A 16,758-nucleotide genomic window follows, 5' to 3' on the forward strand; every position below is an offset into this window, starting at 1 on the left:
TTGTTGGGGGAATCTACGTCCCCTTCACTGACGGATTCGGCAAATTTGGCGACTCCTAGCCTTGCCGGGGTCCGAGAGGCCCCTGCCCTGGTGCTGACTGTCTTTCGGAACACTGCTCCAGACCACCGGGCACACAGCCAACGGGGTCCTTCCAGGAACTTCCAAACGGTTCCCCTCCGGACAGTCACCGCCGTCGCTGACCTTGCTGTTCTGGCCCTACACAAAGCTGGACCTTCAGGCTTCTCTCTCTCTCTCTGTCACCACACTTGCTTTCCTCCTTTACCACTTTTCTTTCTTTTCTGTCACTTGGTTGTTTACTTTAGCCACACTGGGCTACTCCTCCACTCCTTCCACTTCCTCCTCCCTGACTGTTCTGCCTGGTTTTCCCGCCTCCAGAGTTGTGAGCTCCTCGGTGGGCGGAGCCAACCGCCTGGCCCACCCCCTGGTGTGCATCATCAGACTCCTGGAGGAAGGCAACAAGGATTTTTGGTTCAGCTTAGGTGTGCCTACCTGGGATGTGGGGTGTGGTGATGTTGTGACCTGTGTCCCCTGGCTTGCCCAGGGCGACACATTCCCCCTTAGCAAAATGCAGACCGTCCGCGGGCTGCCGTCCTACACCGGTTTTATTTTTCTGTAAAAGGGATAACAGGGTTAACAAAACATAAGCATTTTTAATAAATCTTCCCAAGACGGGAGGCACATTTTACTTTTAACGTTTCAACGGTATACGGTCACGGTTTCCGCTCTCTCCCACCCAAGTAACCTAGCCCTGATGCTGCCCCTAAAACCCAGGCAGCACCCCTTGACCCACAGTCCAGCACACGGTACCCGAGCGGGATCTGTCCTTCCCTCCAGAGGGTAGCCACCGGTTCCTTTGGCGGCTGGGCCCTGGCCTGCTCTGCTCAGGGCCCTCCCTCCAACCTGCCTCTCCGGAGGCGGCCTGCGGAAACGGTAACGGTAACCAACATATTTACAAGCCACTAACGTTTGTGGTTGCCCTGCAAAGTTCACGGGCTTGTCCATGGATAGTTCCCATGCATTTTTTTTTTTTAAACAGTCCCCACAGGGACAACGGTGCCGGCTCCAGCCGGTTGCAAATCACAAAAACAAATCTGGTTACTGTTCGGTAATCATTTTCATCATTCTTTAAACTTTTAAACTTTTCAAACAACAAACACTCTTTACATTCCCTGACCCCTTTTCTTACAGAACGGTCTCCCTGTACCTAAGTGGAGGTCTACCTAGGTTGGAACGGGTGGACCTTCGGGGCCCGGTGTCAGTGGTGCTAGACAGTGGGGTAGAGGGAACAATCGGTTCCTCCTCCCGGCTATAGTGTGGAGCAGGCGGGGGCGTAGGGGAGCTGGGTACAGGTTCATCCCTGGGCACTGGCACTGGTTCTGGCTCACGGTTAACCACTTCCACTACTCCTTCATCCACGGGTTGTGGGAACAGTATCACTGGAAGAATCACCGCGCCGTTCTGTGTAGGCCAGTTTGCGGGGAAGTCACCCATTACCGTGTGGATTACCTCTGCTGCCTTCTCCGCTGGTGGAGGAACCGGTACTTCAGTCTCTGCCCTCAACGCTGGAGGGCACCTTTTTAGATGGTCCCGGGAAACTGTGGCCAGGGTGCCCCCTTGGTCACGACTGATCTGGTAGGCCTTCCCATCTTCCCATTCTGTGGGTTGTATGACATAAGAGACTTGCTCCCACTGATCATCCAGCTTGTGTGCTTTCCTCTTCCGTTTCAGCACTACATCCCCTGGCTGGAAAGGATCCGCGGACGCCTTCTGATTGAACCGGTGCTCCTGCTGTTCTCGACTTCGACTGAGGTTTTTCTCCACATACTCCTGGATTTGCCGGTATTGTGCTCTTCTCCGGCTTTCCCACTCCACCGTCGAAGGGAGTGCTTCGGGGGTCTCCAGTCCCATCTCCAGATCCACCGGCAGGCGGCCGGGCCGAGCCCTCATCAGATACGCTGGGGTGCACTTCGTTGAGCTAGAGGGGATATTATTGTACATATCGACCAGGTCGGGTAGCTTTTCCGGCCACAGGTTCCGTTCTTCCAGTGGTAGCGTCTTGAGAAGCCCCAGGACCAGGTGGTTCATTTTCTCGCACATGCCGTTGGTCTGGGCGTGGTAAGGAGTGGTCCGGATCTTCTTGCAGCCATACAACTGGCAGAATTCGTGAAACACCTCTGCTTCAAAGGCCGGGCCTTGGTCAGTCAGCACCTTTTCTGGGTATCCATGGGGTCGGCAGAAATAAGCCTGGAACGCCCGAGCAGCAGTTCGACCAGTTAGGTCCTTAACGGGGACTACCACCATAAATCTGGAGTAGTGGTCTACCATGGTCAATGCATAGGTGTACCCACTTCGGCTAGGGGTGAGCTTGACATGGTCTAAGGCGACCAATTCCAGCGGCTGATGGGTGACTATTGGATGTAAGGGTGCCCTCTGGCTAGTCTCGTCCTTTCTCCTTAGCGTACAAGGACCGCACTCCCGGCACCAGGCTTCCACCGATTCACGCATCCCACTCCAATAGAATCGCTCCCTCAACAGCATCTCCAGCTTCTTCCACCCGAAGTGGCCAGCACCATCATGGTATGCCCTCAGGACAGTGGCAACATCAGCTTGAGGAATGACCAACTGGCATATTTTCTCATGGGTCTTCGGGTTGATCAGCTCACGGTACAGCTTCCCCTGGTGTAGGTAAAGCCGTTTACGTTCCTTCCACAAGCGTTGGGCTTCGGCTGGGGCGGCAGGGTCTATTCCCGTAGCACCTTGCTCCACCAGAGTCTTGACAAGGCGAACAGCCGGCGCTTGATCCTGAGCTTCTTGCCACTCTTGACTGGGCCGTGGGTCCAGATCCACTCGTTGCTGATGTACTTGTACCCTCTCAGTAGGCGGCTGGTGAAACGCAGGCAACACAATCTCCTCGAGGTCGTCATCCTCGCACCCCTCTTCTGACAGGTGGGGCATCCGGGAGAGTGCATCCGCATTGATGTTGACGCGCCCGGCCCGGTACTTGATGGTGAAATCATAATTGGCTAGCCGGGCTACCCACCGCTGCTCTAGCGCGCCCAACTTGGCCGTGTTCAGGTGCGTCAGCGGATTGTTGTCCGTAAACGCGGTGAATGTTGCTGCCGCCAGGTAGTGGCGGAACCGCTCCGTGATAGCCCACACCAATGCCAATAGCTCGAGCTTGAAGGAGCTATAGTTCTCAGGGTTCCTTTCGGTCGGCCGGAGTTTTCGGCTAGCATAGGCGATCACCTTCTCCTTTCCATCCTGGACCTGGGATAGGACCGCTCCTAGCCCCACGTTACTGGCATCCGTGTGGAGGATGAACGGGCGCCCATAATCAGGGTATGCCAGGACCTCTTCTCCGGTCAAGGCCGCCTTCAGCTGGCAAAAGGACTCCTCATGCTTGTCCTCCCACGACAGTGGGGCTCCAACGGGTCTACCACCTTTGGTCTGTCCCACGAGGAGGTCTTGCATGGGGGCCGCCATCTTCGTGTATCCCTTGATAAAGCGCCGGTAGTACCCCACCAGGCCCAGGAACTGCCTTACTTCCCTCACCGTGGTTGGCCTCGGCCAGCTCTGGATGGCAGTAATCTTCTCAGGGTCAGGGGCAACACCATCTGCACTCACCACGTGCCCCAGGTACTGCACTCTGGGTTTCAGCAGGTGACACTTAGAGGGCTTCAATTTCATCCCATACTTGGCAAGGGACGCGAACACCTCGGCCAGGTGCTCCAGATGGGCTTCGTACATCTGGGAATAAACAATCACATCATCCAAGTACAACAGGACGGTCTCGAAGTTTAGATGTCCCAGACAGCACTCCATCAGCCGTTGGAAGGTTTCTGGGGCGTTACACAGCCCGAACGGCATACTATTGAATTCGCATAGCCCCATCGGGGTGGTGAAAGCGGTTTTCTCCCGATCTTCTGGGGCCACAGCCACTTGCCAGTATCCGCTGGTGAGGTCAAGGGTCGAGAAGTAGTTTGCAGTTCTCAGCGCAGCCAAAGACTCTTCAATCCGAGGTAATGGATAGGCATCTTTATGGGTTATCTGGTTGATCTTCCGGTAGTCCACACACATCCGCATGGTACCATCCTTCTTCTTGACCAGCACCAACGGAGCGGCCCAGGGACTACAGCTGTCCCGAATAACCCCTGCCTCCTTCATATTCCTCAACATATCCTTGGCACACTGGTAATGTGCAGGGGGAATAGGTCTATACCTCTCTTTGATAGGGGGATGTTCACCGGTGGGGATGTGATGTTGGACCCCCTTAATCTGCCCAAAGTCTAGGGGGTGCTTACTAAAAACCTGTTCATACTCCTGCACCACCCTGTATACCCCTGCCCTGTGATGTGTGGGGGTGTCATCAGTGCCTACATGTAGCTGTTGATGCCACTCCTTTGTCTCCCCCTGGTGTGGGGAAGTCCTGGTGGTAGGTGGGGGTGTAGATGGACTGGTTTCCTGGATAGTGTGAGGGTCCAGGGTGAGCAGCTTGGCAATGGTGGCATACCGGGGAAGCCTGACTTCTTCCTCTCCACAGTTCAGCACTCTCACAGGCACTCTCCCTTTCTTCACATCCACCACCCCTCGGGCGGCCATTACAGTGGGCCAGTGCTCGGAAGGCAGGGGCTCCATCATTGCAGGGTAGTCACGCCCCTGAGACCCTACTGCTGCCCTACACCAGATCATCATCTCGCTCCTAGGGGGCACAGTCAATGGAGCAACATCCATCACTCTCACTCCACCAATCTCCCCTCCTGTTGAGCTTACATGCTGGCGGTACATCAGGGCTCGGATCTCACGCTGCACAGCCCTCTGCCGGCTCCCTGCCACCGTGGCGGCCAACTGTTGCAATAGGGTTAACACATCATCCATGCAGTGCTCCATCACATTGGTTCCCAGCACTATTTTCGGGTTATGATCACTGGGTTCATTCATGATCACAATCATACCCTGGTGTTGCAGTTCGGCTTGCCCCACTGTCATAGCTACTTGTTTATACCCCACCTGGGTCAATGGAAGTCCATTAGCAGCAATCAATGTTATACTATTGTCTGGGGGCGCCAGTTCATCTACGGCCCAATACCGCTGATATAACGTGTACGGTATGGTAGTTACCTGTGATCCAGTGTCCAAGAGAGCCATCACTGGTATGCCGTCCACAGCCACGGGGATGATAGGGCGGGCCCCGATATATCGGTCCCGCCAGTCGGGGGGGCCACGATGTTCTACTCCTGAGGATTGGCCCGGGGCCCCAGGGGTTGTCCGTTTAACGGGCACTGTCGGTAGTAATGACCCGGCTTACGGCACTTGTAGCAGATTGGGGGTCTGCTCCGCGGGTTGTTAGCACTTTTCCGCTGCATCCAGGGAACATCCTCGGGACTGTCAGCAAGCTGGATCTGTGCTGGAGGCTGAGGTCTGGTCAGAGGTTGTAGTGCAGCCAGGATTTTGGCAAGGTCTCCGTCCATGCGACGGACCTGGGCTGCCAGTTCTTCCACTGTGCTGCTCGGGGCTGCAGATGTTGGAGCGGTTGATTTGGCTGAGGCCGCCACAACGGGAGCCGTCTCAACGGGCCACGGGGCGGGTTCCAGACCTTCGGTTGCTGGGGGCTGTAGTGCTTTAATGGCCCGCTCCTTTAACACAGCAAAGTCCACATCAGGGTGTTCCAGGGCCCACAGCCGGAGTTGCTTACGGTCCTCAGGGGACCTCATCCCCTGCGCAAATTGCTCCACTAACATCTTGTTGCTATCCGCCTCATTAATAGGATTCGCCCGCTTCAGCGTGCGGAGGGCGGTCTGCAGACGTAGAGCATAGTCCCGAATGCTATCCCCAGCTCGTTGCCGGCACTGGTAAAACTGCATCCTCAGCTCAGCTTCAGTCCGGGTCTCGAAGGCAGTCTGTAGCTTCTCAAAGATGGTGGCTACAGAGAGCCGGTCCCCCTCGGCCCAGGTCTCCGCTTCCTGCTCCGCCGCACCGGTTAACTGGCCTAGCACTATCGCTGCACGTTGCTTATCAGTCAGGGGGTACAGCTCTAGCAACGGGTTAAGCTTTTTCCGGAAGGCCTGTAGGGCATCCGGTTTCCCGTCATACTGCGGTAGCCAGGCAGCTCCGGGCGCATAGGGCAAGGAAAACGGCATGACCTGAGCGAGCGTGGAGGCCGCGGCACCTCCCGCCGGTACGGCCAGGACCTGGGCAGGTCCATTCCCATCCGCGGGTGCCGCTGCGGCTGCGACCACCGCTCCTCCAGCGGCTCCGTCGGGCGCAGACATCTTGTTTCCGTCCCCCTTAGCTCTTTCCGGCCCCTCCTCTCTCGGGGCGGGGTTTTGACCTTCGCGCCTCTACTGCTCGAGAAGACGCTCGAGCGGGAACTTTTCGCGCCAAAGATGGCGGCTTCTGCAATTTTTCTGCCGGATACCTCCGGCGGTAACAAGGCGCACCTCTACCCAACGGCAGAGCGGTAGGATCCTGTTCGTGACGCCAAGTTGTCGCGGGCGGGGAGGAGGGTGTCAGCACACCGCGCTCACCCCTTCTGCTCGGGTCCGGCTGCTCAGTGGTGGCTCGAGCCGTAGGCCGGATCCCGGGGGGTTTCCTCGAGTGGCACTCCTCGCCCGTGAGTGAAAGGGGGGTTGTTTGGGGTGTTGGGATAATGTCCGTGACGCCACCCACGGTTCTGGTGATGTGTAGCACCACCGCTGCTTAATGCGGGGATCCCGGGGATGGTGATGGGGAGCAGCCAGGTGTTGTGTTGCCCCTCCGTGGGTAGGGGTTGGTGATCCCGGGGCCCGGTGATGGCTTGGGAGGTGCAGGGCTTGGTGGGCGCAGGGACGCGGGGACAGCGCTGTGCCTTGCGGCACTGTGGTACTCACTCAGCCTGAGACGTGGACACAGTTTGTACGGTAAACCAAACGGCTGGTAGGACGGTCCCACAGACGGCTGCTTTGCTTTCCCGGTAGGTGACGGTGATGTCCCTCTTCCTTGCACCTGTATGTACGGTTGGTTGCGATGGGTCCCCACCGGTAACCCGCTCCCCGGCTTCAAGCTGGGCCGGAGGAGCACTACACTTTGCCCGCAGGCGCTGGCCCTCAGAGGCTGGTGCCCTGGCGGTGGCGGTGCCTCTGTTGTACGGGTTGGGCTGTTGCCTTCAATCGGGACTTGGTTGTTGGGGGAATCTACGTCCCCTTCACTGACGGATTCGGCAAATTTGGCGACTCCTAGCCTTGCCGGGGTCCGAGAGGCCCCTGCCCTGGTGCTGACTGTCTTTCGGAACACTGCTCCAGACCACCGGGCACACAGCCAACGGGGTCCTTCCAGGAACTTCCAAACGGTCCCCCTCCGGACAGTCACCGCCGTCGCTGACCTTGCTGTTCTGGCCCTACACAAAGCTGGACCTTCAGGCTTCTCTCTCTCTCTCTGTCACCACACTTGCTTTCCTCCTTTACCACTTTTCTTTCTTTTCTGTCACTTGGTTGTTTACTTTAGCCACACTGGGCTACTCCTCCACTCCTTCCACTTCCTCCTCCCTGACTGTTCTGCCTGGTTTTCCCGCCTCCAGAGTTGTGAGCTCCTCGGTGGGCGGAGCCAACCGCCTGGCCCACCCCCTGGTGTGCATCATCAGACTCCTGGAGGAAGGCAACAAGGATTTTTGGTTCAGCTTAGGTGTGCCTACCTGGGATGTGGGGTGTGGTGGTGTTGTGACCTGTGTCCCCTGGCTTGCCCAGGGCGACACATATCTATCTATCTATCTATCTATCTATCTATCTATCTATCCCTCTATCTATCTATCTATCTATCTCTCCCTCTATCTATCTATCTATCCCTCTATCTATCCATCTATCTATCTATTTATCCCTCTATCCCTCTATCTATCTATCTATCTATCTATCTATCTATCTATCCCTCTATCCCTCTATCTATCCCTCTATCTATCTGTCTATCTATCCCTCTATCTATCTATCTATCTATCTATCCCTCTATCTATCTATCCCTCTATCTATCCCTCTATCTATCTATCTATCTATCTATCTATCCCTCTATCTATCTATCTATCTATCTATCCCTCTATCTATCTATCTATCCCTCTATCTATCTATCTATCCCTCTATCTATCTATCCCTCTATCTATCCCTCTATCTATCCATCTATCTATCTATCTATCTATCTATCTATCTATGTATCCCTCTATCTATCTATCCCTCTATCTATCTATCTATCTATCTATCTATCTATCTATCTATCTATCTATCTATCCCTATATCTATCTATCCCGCTATCTATCTATCTATCTATCTATCTATCTATCTATCTATCTAACTATCTATCCCTATATCTATCTATCCCTCTATCTATCCATCTATCTATCTATCTATCTATCTATCTATCTATCTATCTATCTATCTATCCCTATATCTATCTATCCCTCTATCTATCTATCCATCTATCTATCTATCTATCTATCTATCCCTATATCTATCTATCCCTCTATCTATCTATCTATCTATCTATCCCTATATCTATCTATCCCTTTATCTATCTATCTATCTATCTATCATTCCATATATCTGTCTGTCTGTGCCACACTAGGTATGGGTAAACACCAAGTGAACAGCAAAAAGGGATGGAAGGGAAACCCTGTGTCTAGGCAAGTGGCAGATGGTGACCACTGACCAAACCTTCCACTGACCCTTGGCTCCCCTGGCCACCCTAGATAGGTTCCGCACCTATGCGCCAAACAGAATACCTGGCTCTGGCTGACCCTGAACTAGGCACTAGGTAAGGAACGGATGGGATGAGCGCTTAGTCATCCCCCCTAAGCTCTAAAGAAGACACAGGGAGCACAAACGGGGAAGTGAACAAACAAGTTATCTCCAAGAAGAGTCATAGAGATGTAGACCAACAAACAACAACGTTTCTTCAGATGAATACAAGCCGCCTGCTTGCATCCATGGTCTGTATAGGAATTTAATTCTATCACCAGCAAACACCAAGGGGAAATGTGGGTATTTAAGGATACAAGTAGGAGTGATGATGATTAACAGCTGAAAGTTGAGGATATCCGCAGGGTCCTAAAAGGAAAAGGATTAACCCCAAGCAGAGAAGGTACATAGGATACCATTTATACCACAATAGAAAGAATAGAATGTCAGGGAGCAGTTTGCGCAGCCAAATGCTGCGACCATCTACAGTCGGACATCACAGGACTGTCTGTCAATCGTGACACACCCGTAACACTCAGTTTATCCATCCATCCAATCATCCATGTTAATGTTCAAAAAAGACTGACTCCTTATTATCCCATGAAGTGTAGTGCAACGTTTGGGCTTAAAACATTGACACTGTCTCAAGGAAGAACATAATGCACTGAATATTTATATAGTCCCTTGTGTTTGTCATAATAAACAACCATTTATCACCATACTAATGCAGATATGCCATAATGCAATTAATAAGGAGGCATAAAGTGCAATATAGGCTAATGTTCTGGTGAAAAATCCATATCACTAGCACTTTAGCATATATTGCACTTCATGTGCTTATGTACCAAGTCTGGGCACCCCCTTTACTATATAATGAAAAAAATTTGTTTGTAAGGAACAAAATCTTCTTTTTGGAAGTGGGGACACTTTATTTTATTATATATACAGATTTCGATATATATATATATATATATATATATATATATATATATATATATATATATATATATATATATATATATTGTAATGACCTGCGCCCCGAATGTATTGGGGAGACACGTCTGGTAGTGGGATTGAGGCACACAAGAGCACTTTGTCACTTAAACAGTCCAACAGTCCATGCAGTTTATTCAAGCATGTCATAAACCGCTAATACAGTTCATTTCATCATTTCAACACAATTACAGGAACATGCCACTATCCATCGTCTGTTCCAATAGCGAGTATATCTGCAAGGCTTCATACACACAGCGTCCCAGTGCAGGCATCCCAGCCTTTACTCACTGACCTCTCAGCTGTATCCGAGTGAAGACAAATATGGCGGTCTTCACTTACTGACACCCAGTCAGCTCACAACCCCCTTCTCCTGGGAATACCTGTTCAGGTGTTGCAGCACACCCCCCACATGGTCTCATCATGTGCTTCAGCAGGGCCATGTTCTTCCAGGACCCTGGTAGACCTCCATCTGATCACAACCAGACACATGATATCCTCCCAGACACACCCCTGAGGGGAAGGTATGTGGATGGTCAGTCCCGCCCAACACTTCTGACCACACTGCAACATATCTATCTATATATATATATATATATATATATATATATATATATATATATATGAGAGAGAGAGAGATTTAGTATAAAGATGTGTATCACTATATACCAGTACAGAGTGCCTATAAAGGAGAACATACAATGTTGTTTCTGCTGCCTGTCATGTAAGAGGTTGTGAGTTTGAATCCTAAGAAAAGCCTCATTCCACAATAAGGAGACAACTGTTTAATTCTTGACTTAAGGTCACTTCATATGCGCGATATTGTTACCGATATCGCTAGCGTGCATACCCGCCCCTGTCGGTTGTGCGACACGGGCAAATCGCTGCCCGTGGTGCACAACATCGCTCGGACCCGTCACACATACTTACCTGCCTAGCGACGTCGCTGTGACCAGCGAACCGCCTCCTTTCTAAGGGGGCGGTTCATTCAGCGTCACAGCAACGTCACTAAGCGGCCGCCCAATAGAAGTGGGGGGCGGAGATAAGCGAGACGAACATCCGGCCCACCTCCTTCCTTCCTTCCTCATTGCGGGCGGGACGCAGGTAAGGAGATGTTCCTCGTTCCTGTGGTGTCACACGTAGCGATGTGTGCTGCCGCAGGAACGACGAACTACATCGTAGCTGCAGCAGCAACGATAATCGAGATTGGGGAGGGGGATGTCACCGATGAGCGATTTTTCACGTTTTTGCAACGACTGAAAATCGCTAATAGGTGTCACACGCAACGACATCGCTAACGCGGCCGGATGTGCGTCACAAATTCCGTGACCCCAACGAGATCGCTTTAGTTATGTCATAGCGTGTAAAGCGGCCTTTAGAGAACTAGGAACTAAGCAATCTCAGCCCAGAGAGGGGAAGACATTGCTGCAGAGTTGAAGTTGGGACATTACCCTGAGCTCCTTTACTGCACCGTGGGGCTAATTGATATAAACTTGCCGTAAATCTAGAACAGTGTCCTTTGTGTGTGATATTTTCGCTTTCCCTGTGCTCCATATTCAGCCCTCGGTCTGTGTAGTGTGTGTGAGCCGCGACTGTCTCATGCGTTGCCATATTGAACCGTATGTGATTCATTCATGTGTGTTTTTCCTTTTTGTCAGTATGCGGGTAAATGGGAATATAATTTTGAGGTAAGACATTTTTGTAATATTTTAAACCTAGATTAGTATAACCCAATGTATTTCTCTTACAGTACAATGTATATGACCAAACACCCACCTGCCACCAGGTCCTATAACCACAGATATTAAGCTGGCCGCAACAAACAGAACAATTTCACCCATCTCCAACCCCGCGTGAAAATAAAAAAAAAAATAAATAAATCCGAACAAAAAATCAATAAAGCAGAGAAACATCTCAAACCGAGTGCAAAAGCAACAGATGGAACAGCGGGAAAAACAATTTTCTCTTTCAGCAAATCCAGCACTTTTTGGAGCGGGCCTGCTTCTCCTTAAAGGGGTTGTCCAATATTTTTATTTTTTTTATTTAAATGCATGTATTTATGGCTAATAATCATTTATATAATTAGGTTATATTAAGAATTTGGCACTGTTTACTTCCTGTAGACTCTATGTTGCACAGTCTAATGCTAGTTTCAGAATACGTTAAAGGGAACCTGTCACTAGTTTTTTGGCCTATAAGCTGTGGCCACCACCACTGGGCTCTTATATACAGCATTCTAAAATCCTGTATATAAGAGCCCAGGCCGCTGTGTAGAACATAAAAAACACTTTATAATACTCACCTAAACCAGTCGTGGATGTGGCTCATATGGGTGTCTCCGGTGCTGGCGCCTCCTCTTTCGGCCATCTTCATCCTCCTTCTGAAGCCTGTGTGTATGATGCACTTACGTCATAGACACTCACCGGTCCTGCACATGCGCACTACAATACTTTGATCTGCCCTGCTCAGGACCTGAATGCCGGTGAGTGTGGATGAAGTTAGACGCGTCATGCACTGCGGCTTCAGAAGGACGACACAGGCGGCGGCAAAGAAGGCCGAAAGAGGTGGCGCCGGCACCGGAGGACGAAGACACCCATTTGACCCAAGTCCACCACAGCAACCGGTTTAGGTGAGTATTATAAAGTGTTTTTTATGTTCTACACAGCGGCCTGGGCTCTTATATACAGTATGTTAGAATGCTGTATATAAGAGCCCGGTGGTGGTGGCTGCAGCTTATAGGCCGAAAAACTGGTGACAGGTTCCCTTCAACTGAGAATCAGTCAGTGAGCTCATTATACTGGTCCAATGCGAGAGTTTGTATCTCTTTATTTGTGCTGTAAAAGCCAAACGGTGCAAATTTTTTAAGGAAATCCAATTGTAAAAAATATTTTTAGCCCCAAATACATGCATTTAAGTTACAAAAAAAACAAAAAAAAAGTTTTCAGATCTGGACAACCCCTTTAATTCTATGTTTATAACCTGGTAATTTTAAAGGTACGTTAGTTAGTGCTAGAGTAAGTAATTATTAATATCTTCAAACCTGCCAAATCTGATAGAGATCTTTCAGAGGGGTGTACTATGCAGATGTGTGGAAAAAAAAATCACAGTTTGCACTATTCTGGTCTGATTTAAGGACCCGACAAGTACTTACAGGGGTGCATTGATTGCGGTCGCAGAGGTCACCACCTTGACTGGGCCTGGGGTTGGGAGGGCGCACATCTAGCTGAAAAGCATTGTTGTGCAGAAAATCATCGGGACCCTGTACTGCAATATACGCTGCCGGCCAAACAGAGGCCAGCAGCTGATGTCAACATGCCCATGACAGTGACATCATGCCTTGCTATAGCAGGAACAGTGATGTCAGCGGTTGGCCTCTATGTCGGCTACAGAGAGAGACTGGGGAGCCGGGGAAGGTAGGTAGAATGTTTTCAGTTTTTACTTTCATATATACCAGGATGGAGACATATATACCAGGATGGGAACATATATATCATATATATCAGGATGAGGGACATATATACAAGGATGGGGACATATATACCAGGATGGGAACATAAATATTCTGGCCCAATCCTGGTATATATGTCCCCCATCTTGGGCCCACCATGGTATATATGTCCCCGTCCTTGTATGTATGTCCCCATCATATACAAGGACGGGGACATACTGTATATACCAGGATGGGCCCAAGATGGGGGACATATATACTAGGATGGGGCCAGAATGGGGACATATATACCAGGAGGGTGTCATACATGCTAGAATGGGGAGATATTAACCTGGAAGGAGGCCAGGATGGGGGATATACAGTATATCACAAAAGTGAGTACACCCCTCACAGTTTTGTAAATATTTTAAAATATCTCTTCATGGGACAACACTGCAGATCTGACACTGTGATAAAATGTATACAGTGTGCAGCTTGTATAACAGTGTAAATTTGGTGTCCTCTAAGTAACTCAACACACAGCCATTAATGTCTAAACCGCTGTTAAAGGGGCCAAATTGTGCCCAAAGTGTCAATATTTTGTGTGACCACCATTATTTTTAAGCATTGCCTTAACTCTCTTGGGCATGGAGTTCACTAGAGCTTCACAGGAGCTGCTGGATCCTCTTCTATCCTCCATGATGACATCACGAAGCTGGTGGATGTTAGAGACCTTGCACTCCTCCACCTTCCATTTGAGGAGGCCCCACAGATGCTCCATAGGGTTTAGATCTGGTGACACTTAGGCGGGCTTTGCACACTACGACATCGCAGGTGCGATGTCGGTGGGGTCAAATCGAAAGTGACGCACATCCGGCGTCACTTGCGATGTCGTAGTGTGTAAATCCTAGATGATACGATGAACGAGCGCAAAATCGTCGTCATCGTATCATCGCTGCAGCCTCCGACATTTCCATAATGCCGGGGGAGCGACAGGTACGATGTAGTTCCTCGTTCCTGCGGCCGCACACATCGCTGTGTGTGAAGCCGCAGGAGCGAGGAACTTCACCTTACCTGCCTCCCGGCTGCAATGAGAAGGACGGAGGTGGGCGGGATGTTTACATCCTGCTCATCTCCGCCCCTCCACTTTAATTGGCCGCCTGGCGTGTGACGTCACTGTGACGCCGCACGACCCGCCCCCTAAGGAAGGAGGCGGGTCGCCGGCCAGAGGGACGTCGCACGGCAGGTATGTGCGTGTAAAGCTGCCGTAGCGATAATAATCGCTACGGCAGCTTTCACTATGTATCGAACGTGCGACGGGGGCGGGACTATCGCTGCAGCATCGGTAACACATTGTTACCGATGTTGCAACGTGCAAAGCCCGCCTTAGCCAGTCCATCACCTTTGCCCTCCATTTCTTTAGCAAGACAGTCTTGGAGGTGTTTGGGGTCATTATCATGCTGGAATACTGACCTGCGGCCCAGTTTCTGAAGGGCGGGGATCATGCTTTTCTTCAGTATATCACAGTACATGTTGGTGTTCATGGTTCCTTCAATGAAGTGTATCTTACCACAGTCGGCAGCACTCATGGACCCCTAAATCATTGGATTCCCACCACTATGCCTGACTGTAGGCAGGCCGCACTTGTCTTTGTCCTTTCTCATATGATTGCTACCACACATGTTTGGCATCATCTGAACCACATAGGTTTATCTTGGTCTCATCAGACCACAGGACAGGACATGGTTTCAGTAATCCATGTGCTTAGTCTGCTTGTCTTCAGCTAACTGTTTACGTGCTTTCTTGCGCCTCATATTTATAAGAGGCTTCCTTCTGGGATGATAGCCTTGACCAATGTAATGCAGTGTGCGGCATATGGTCTGAGCACTGACAGGCTGAACCCCCCCAGCCCTGTAACGTCTGCAGCAATGCTGGAAGCACTCATAAATCTATTCTGAAAAGGTAATCTCTGGATATGATGCTAAGCACGTGCACTCGGCTTCTCTGGTCAACCATGGTGAGGCCTGTTCTGAGTGGATCCTGTCTTGTTAAACCACTGTATGGTCTTGGCCACTGTGCTGTAGCTTAGGGTGCTGGTAATCTTCTTATAGCCTTGACCATCTTTATATAGAGCAACAATTTTTTTCAGATCCTCAGAGAATTCTTTGCCATGAGGAGCCATGTTGAACTTCCAGTGACCAGTATGAGAGAGTGTGTGAGATAACACCAAATGTACCACCCCTGCTCCCCATTCACACCTAAGACTTTGTAACACTAATGAGTCACATGACACCAAGGAGGGAAAATGGCTAATTGGGCACAATTTGGCCATTTTCACTTAGGGGTGTACTCACTTTTGTTGCCAGCAGTTTAGATATTAATGGCTGTTTGTTGAGTTATTTAGAGGACACCACATTTACACTGTTATACAAGCTACACACTGACACTGTACATTGTATCACAGGATCAGATCTGCAGTGTTGTCCCATGAAACGATACAACAAAATATTTACAAAAATGTGAGGAATGTACTCACTTTTGGGATATAATGTGTATACCAGGATGGGGAATATCTATACCAAGATGTGGGACATATATACCAGGATGGGCCCAAGTTGAAAAAATATATACCAGGATGAGGGACATATATACCAGGATGGGCCCAGGATGAGGACATACAGTGCCGTTGTCGCGGGCGGGGAGGAGGGTGTCAGCACACCGCGCTCACCCCTTCTGCTCGGGTCCGACGGCTGCTCAGTGGTGGCTCGAGCCGTGGGCCGGATCCCGGGGGGTTTCTCGAGCGGCGCTCCTCGCCCGTGAGTGAAAGGGGGGGTACGATACCGTTGACCACTCCCTCCTATTACAGACCCTCTCTTCCCTTGGTGTCAGAGATCTTGCCCTCTCTTGGATCTCTTCATACCTCTCAAATCGCACTTTTAGTGTCTCCCACTCCCACACAACCTCTTCATCCCACCATCTCTCTGTTGGCGTCCCTCAAGGCTCTGTCCTAGGACCCCTACTTTTCTCTATCTACACATTTGGCCTGGGACAACTCATAAAGTCCCATGGCTTCCAATACCACCTATATGCCGACGACACCCAGATCTACCTCTCTGGCCCAGATGCCACATCTCTGCTGTCCAAAATCCCGAAATGTCTATCTGCTATATCCTCCTTCTTCTCCTCTCGCTTCCTAAAGCTCAATGTGGCCAAAACTGAACTAATCATCTTTCCTCCGTCTCACCTACACTCTCCACCTGATCTATCTATTACAATAAATAACACCACGCTCTCGCCAGTACCCAAAGTTCGCTGCCTCGGAGTGACCTTTGACTCTGCCTTATCCTTCATACCACACATCCAATCCCTCACCACCTCCTGCCGTCTTCAACTCAAAAATATTTCCAGAATCCGCCCTTTCCTCAATTTGCAATCTACTAAAATGCTAGTGCATGCCCTCATAATCTCCCGCCTCGACTACTGTAACATCCTCCTCTGTGGCCTCCCTGCCAACACGCTTGCCCCTCTCCAGTCCATCCTTAACTCTGCTGCCCGACTTATCCACCTCTCTCCTCAATACCACCCCGCTTCTCCTCTCTGCATGTCCCTCCACTGGCTTCCAAT

General features: G+C 50.5%; 1 protein-coding gene across 5 annotated transcripts in view; it reads left to right on the forward strand.

The window, feature by feature from the left end:
• GALNT13 (polypeptide N-acetylgalactosaminyltransferase 13) overlaps positions 1-16,758 on the forward strand; it is a 455,667-nt gene that overhangs the window by 352,713 nt on the left and 86,196 nt on the right. For 2 of the 5 annotated variants that reach the window (XM_075317226.1, XM_075317228.1), the window contains exon 11: positions 11,366-11,395. The exons of the other annotated variants lie outside the window; for them this stretch is intronic. In XM_075317226.1, the coding sequence (XP_075173341.1) occupies positions 11,366-11,395 (30 nt within the window). The remainder of the gene's footprint in view (positions 1-11,365; positions 11,396-16,758) is intronic. 5 annotated transcript variants of the gene reach the window in all.

This window comes from Anomaloglossus baeobatrachus, chromosome 7 (assembly GCF_048569485.1).
Source record: "Anomaloglossus baeobatrachus isolate aAnoBae1 chromosome 7, aAnoBae1.hap1, whole genome shotgun sequence".
NCBI classification, from domain to species: Eukaryota; Metazoa; Chordata; class Amphibia; order Anura; family Aromobatidae; genus Anomaloglossus; species Anomaloglossus baeobatrachus.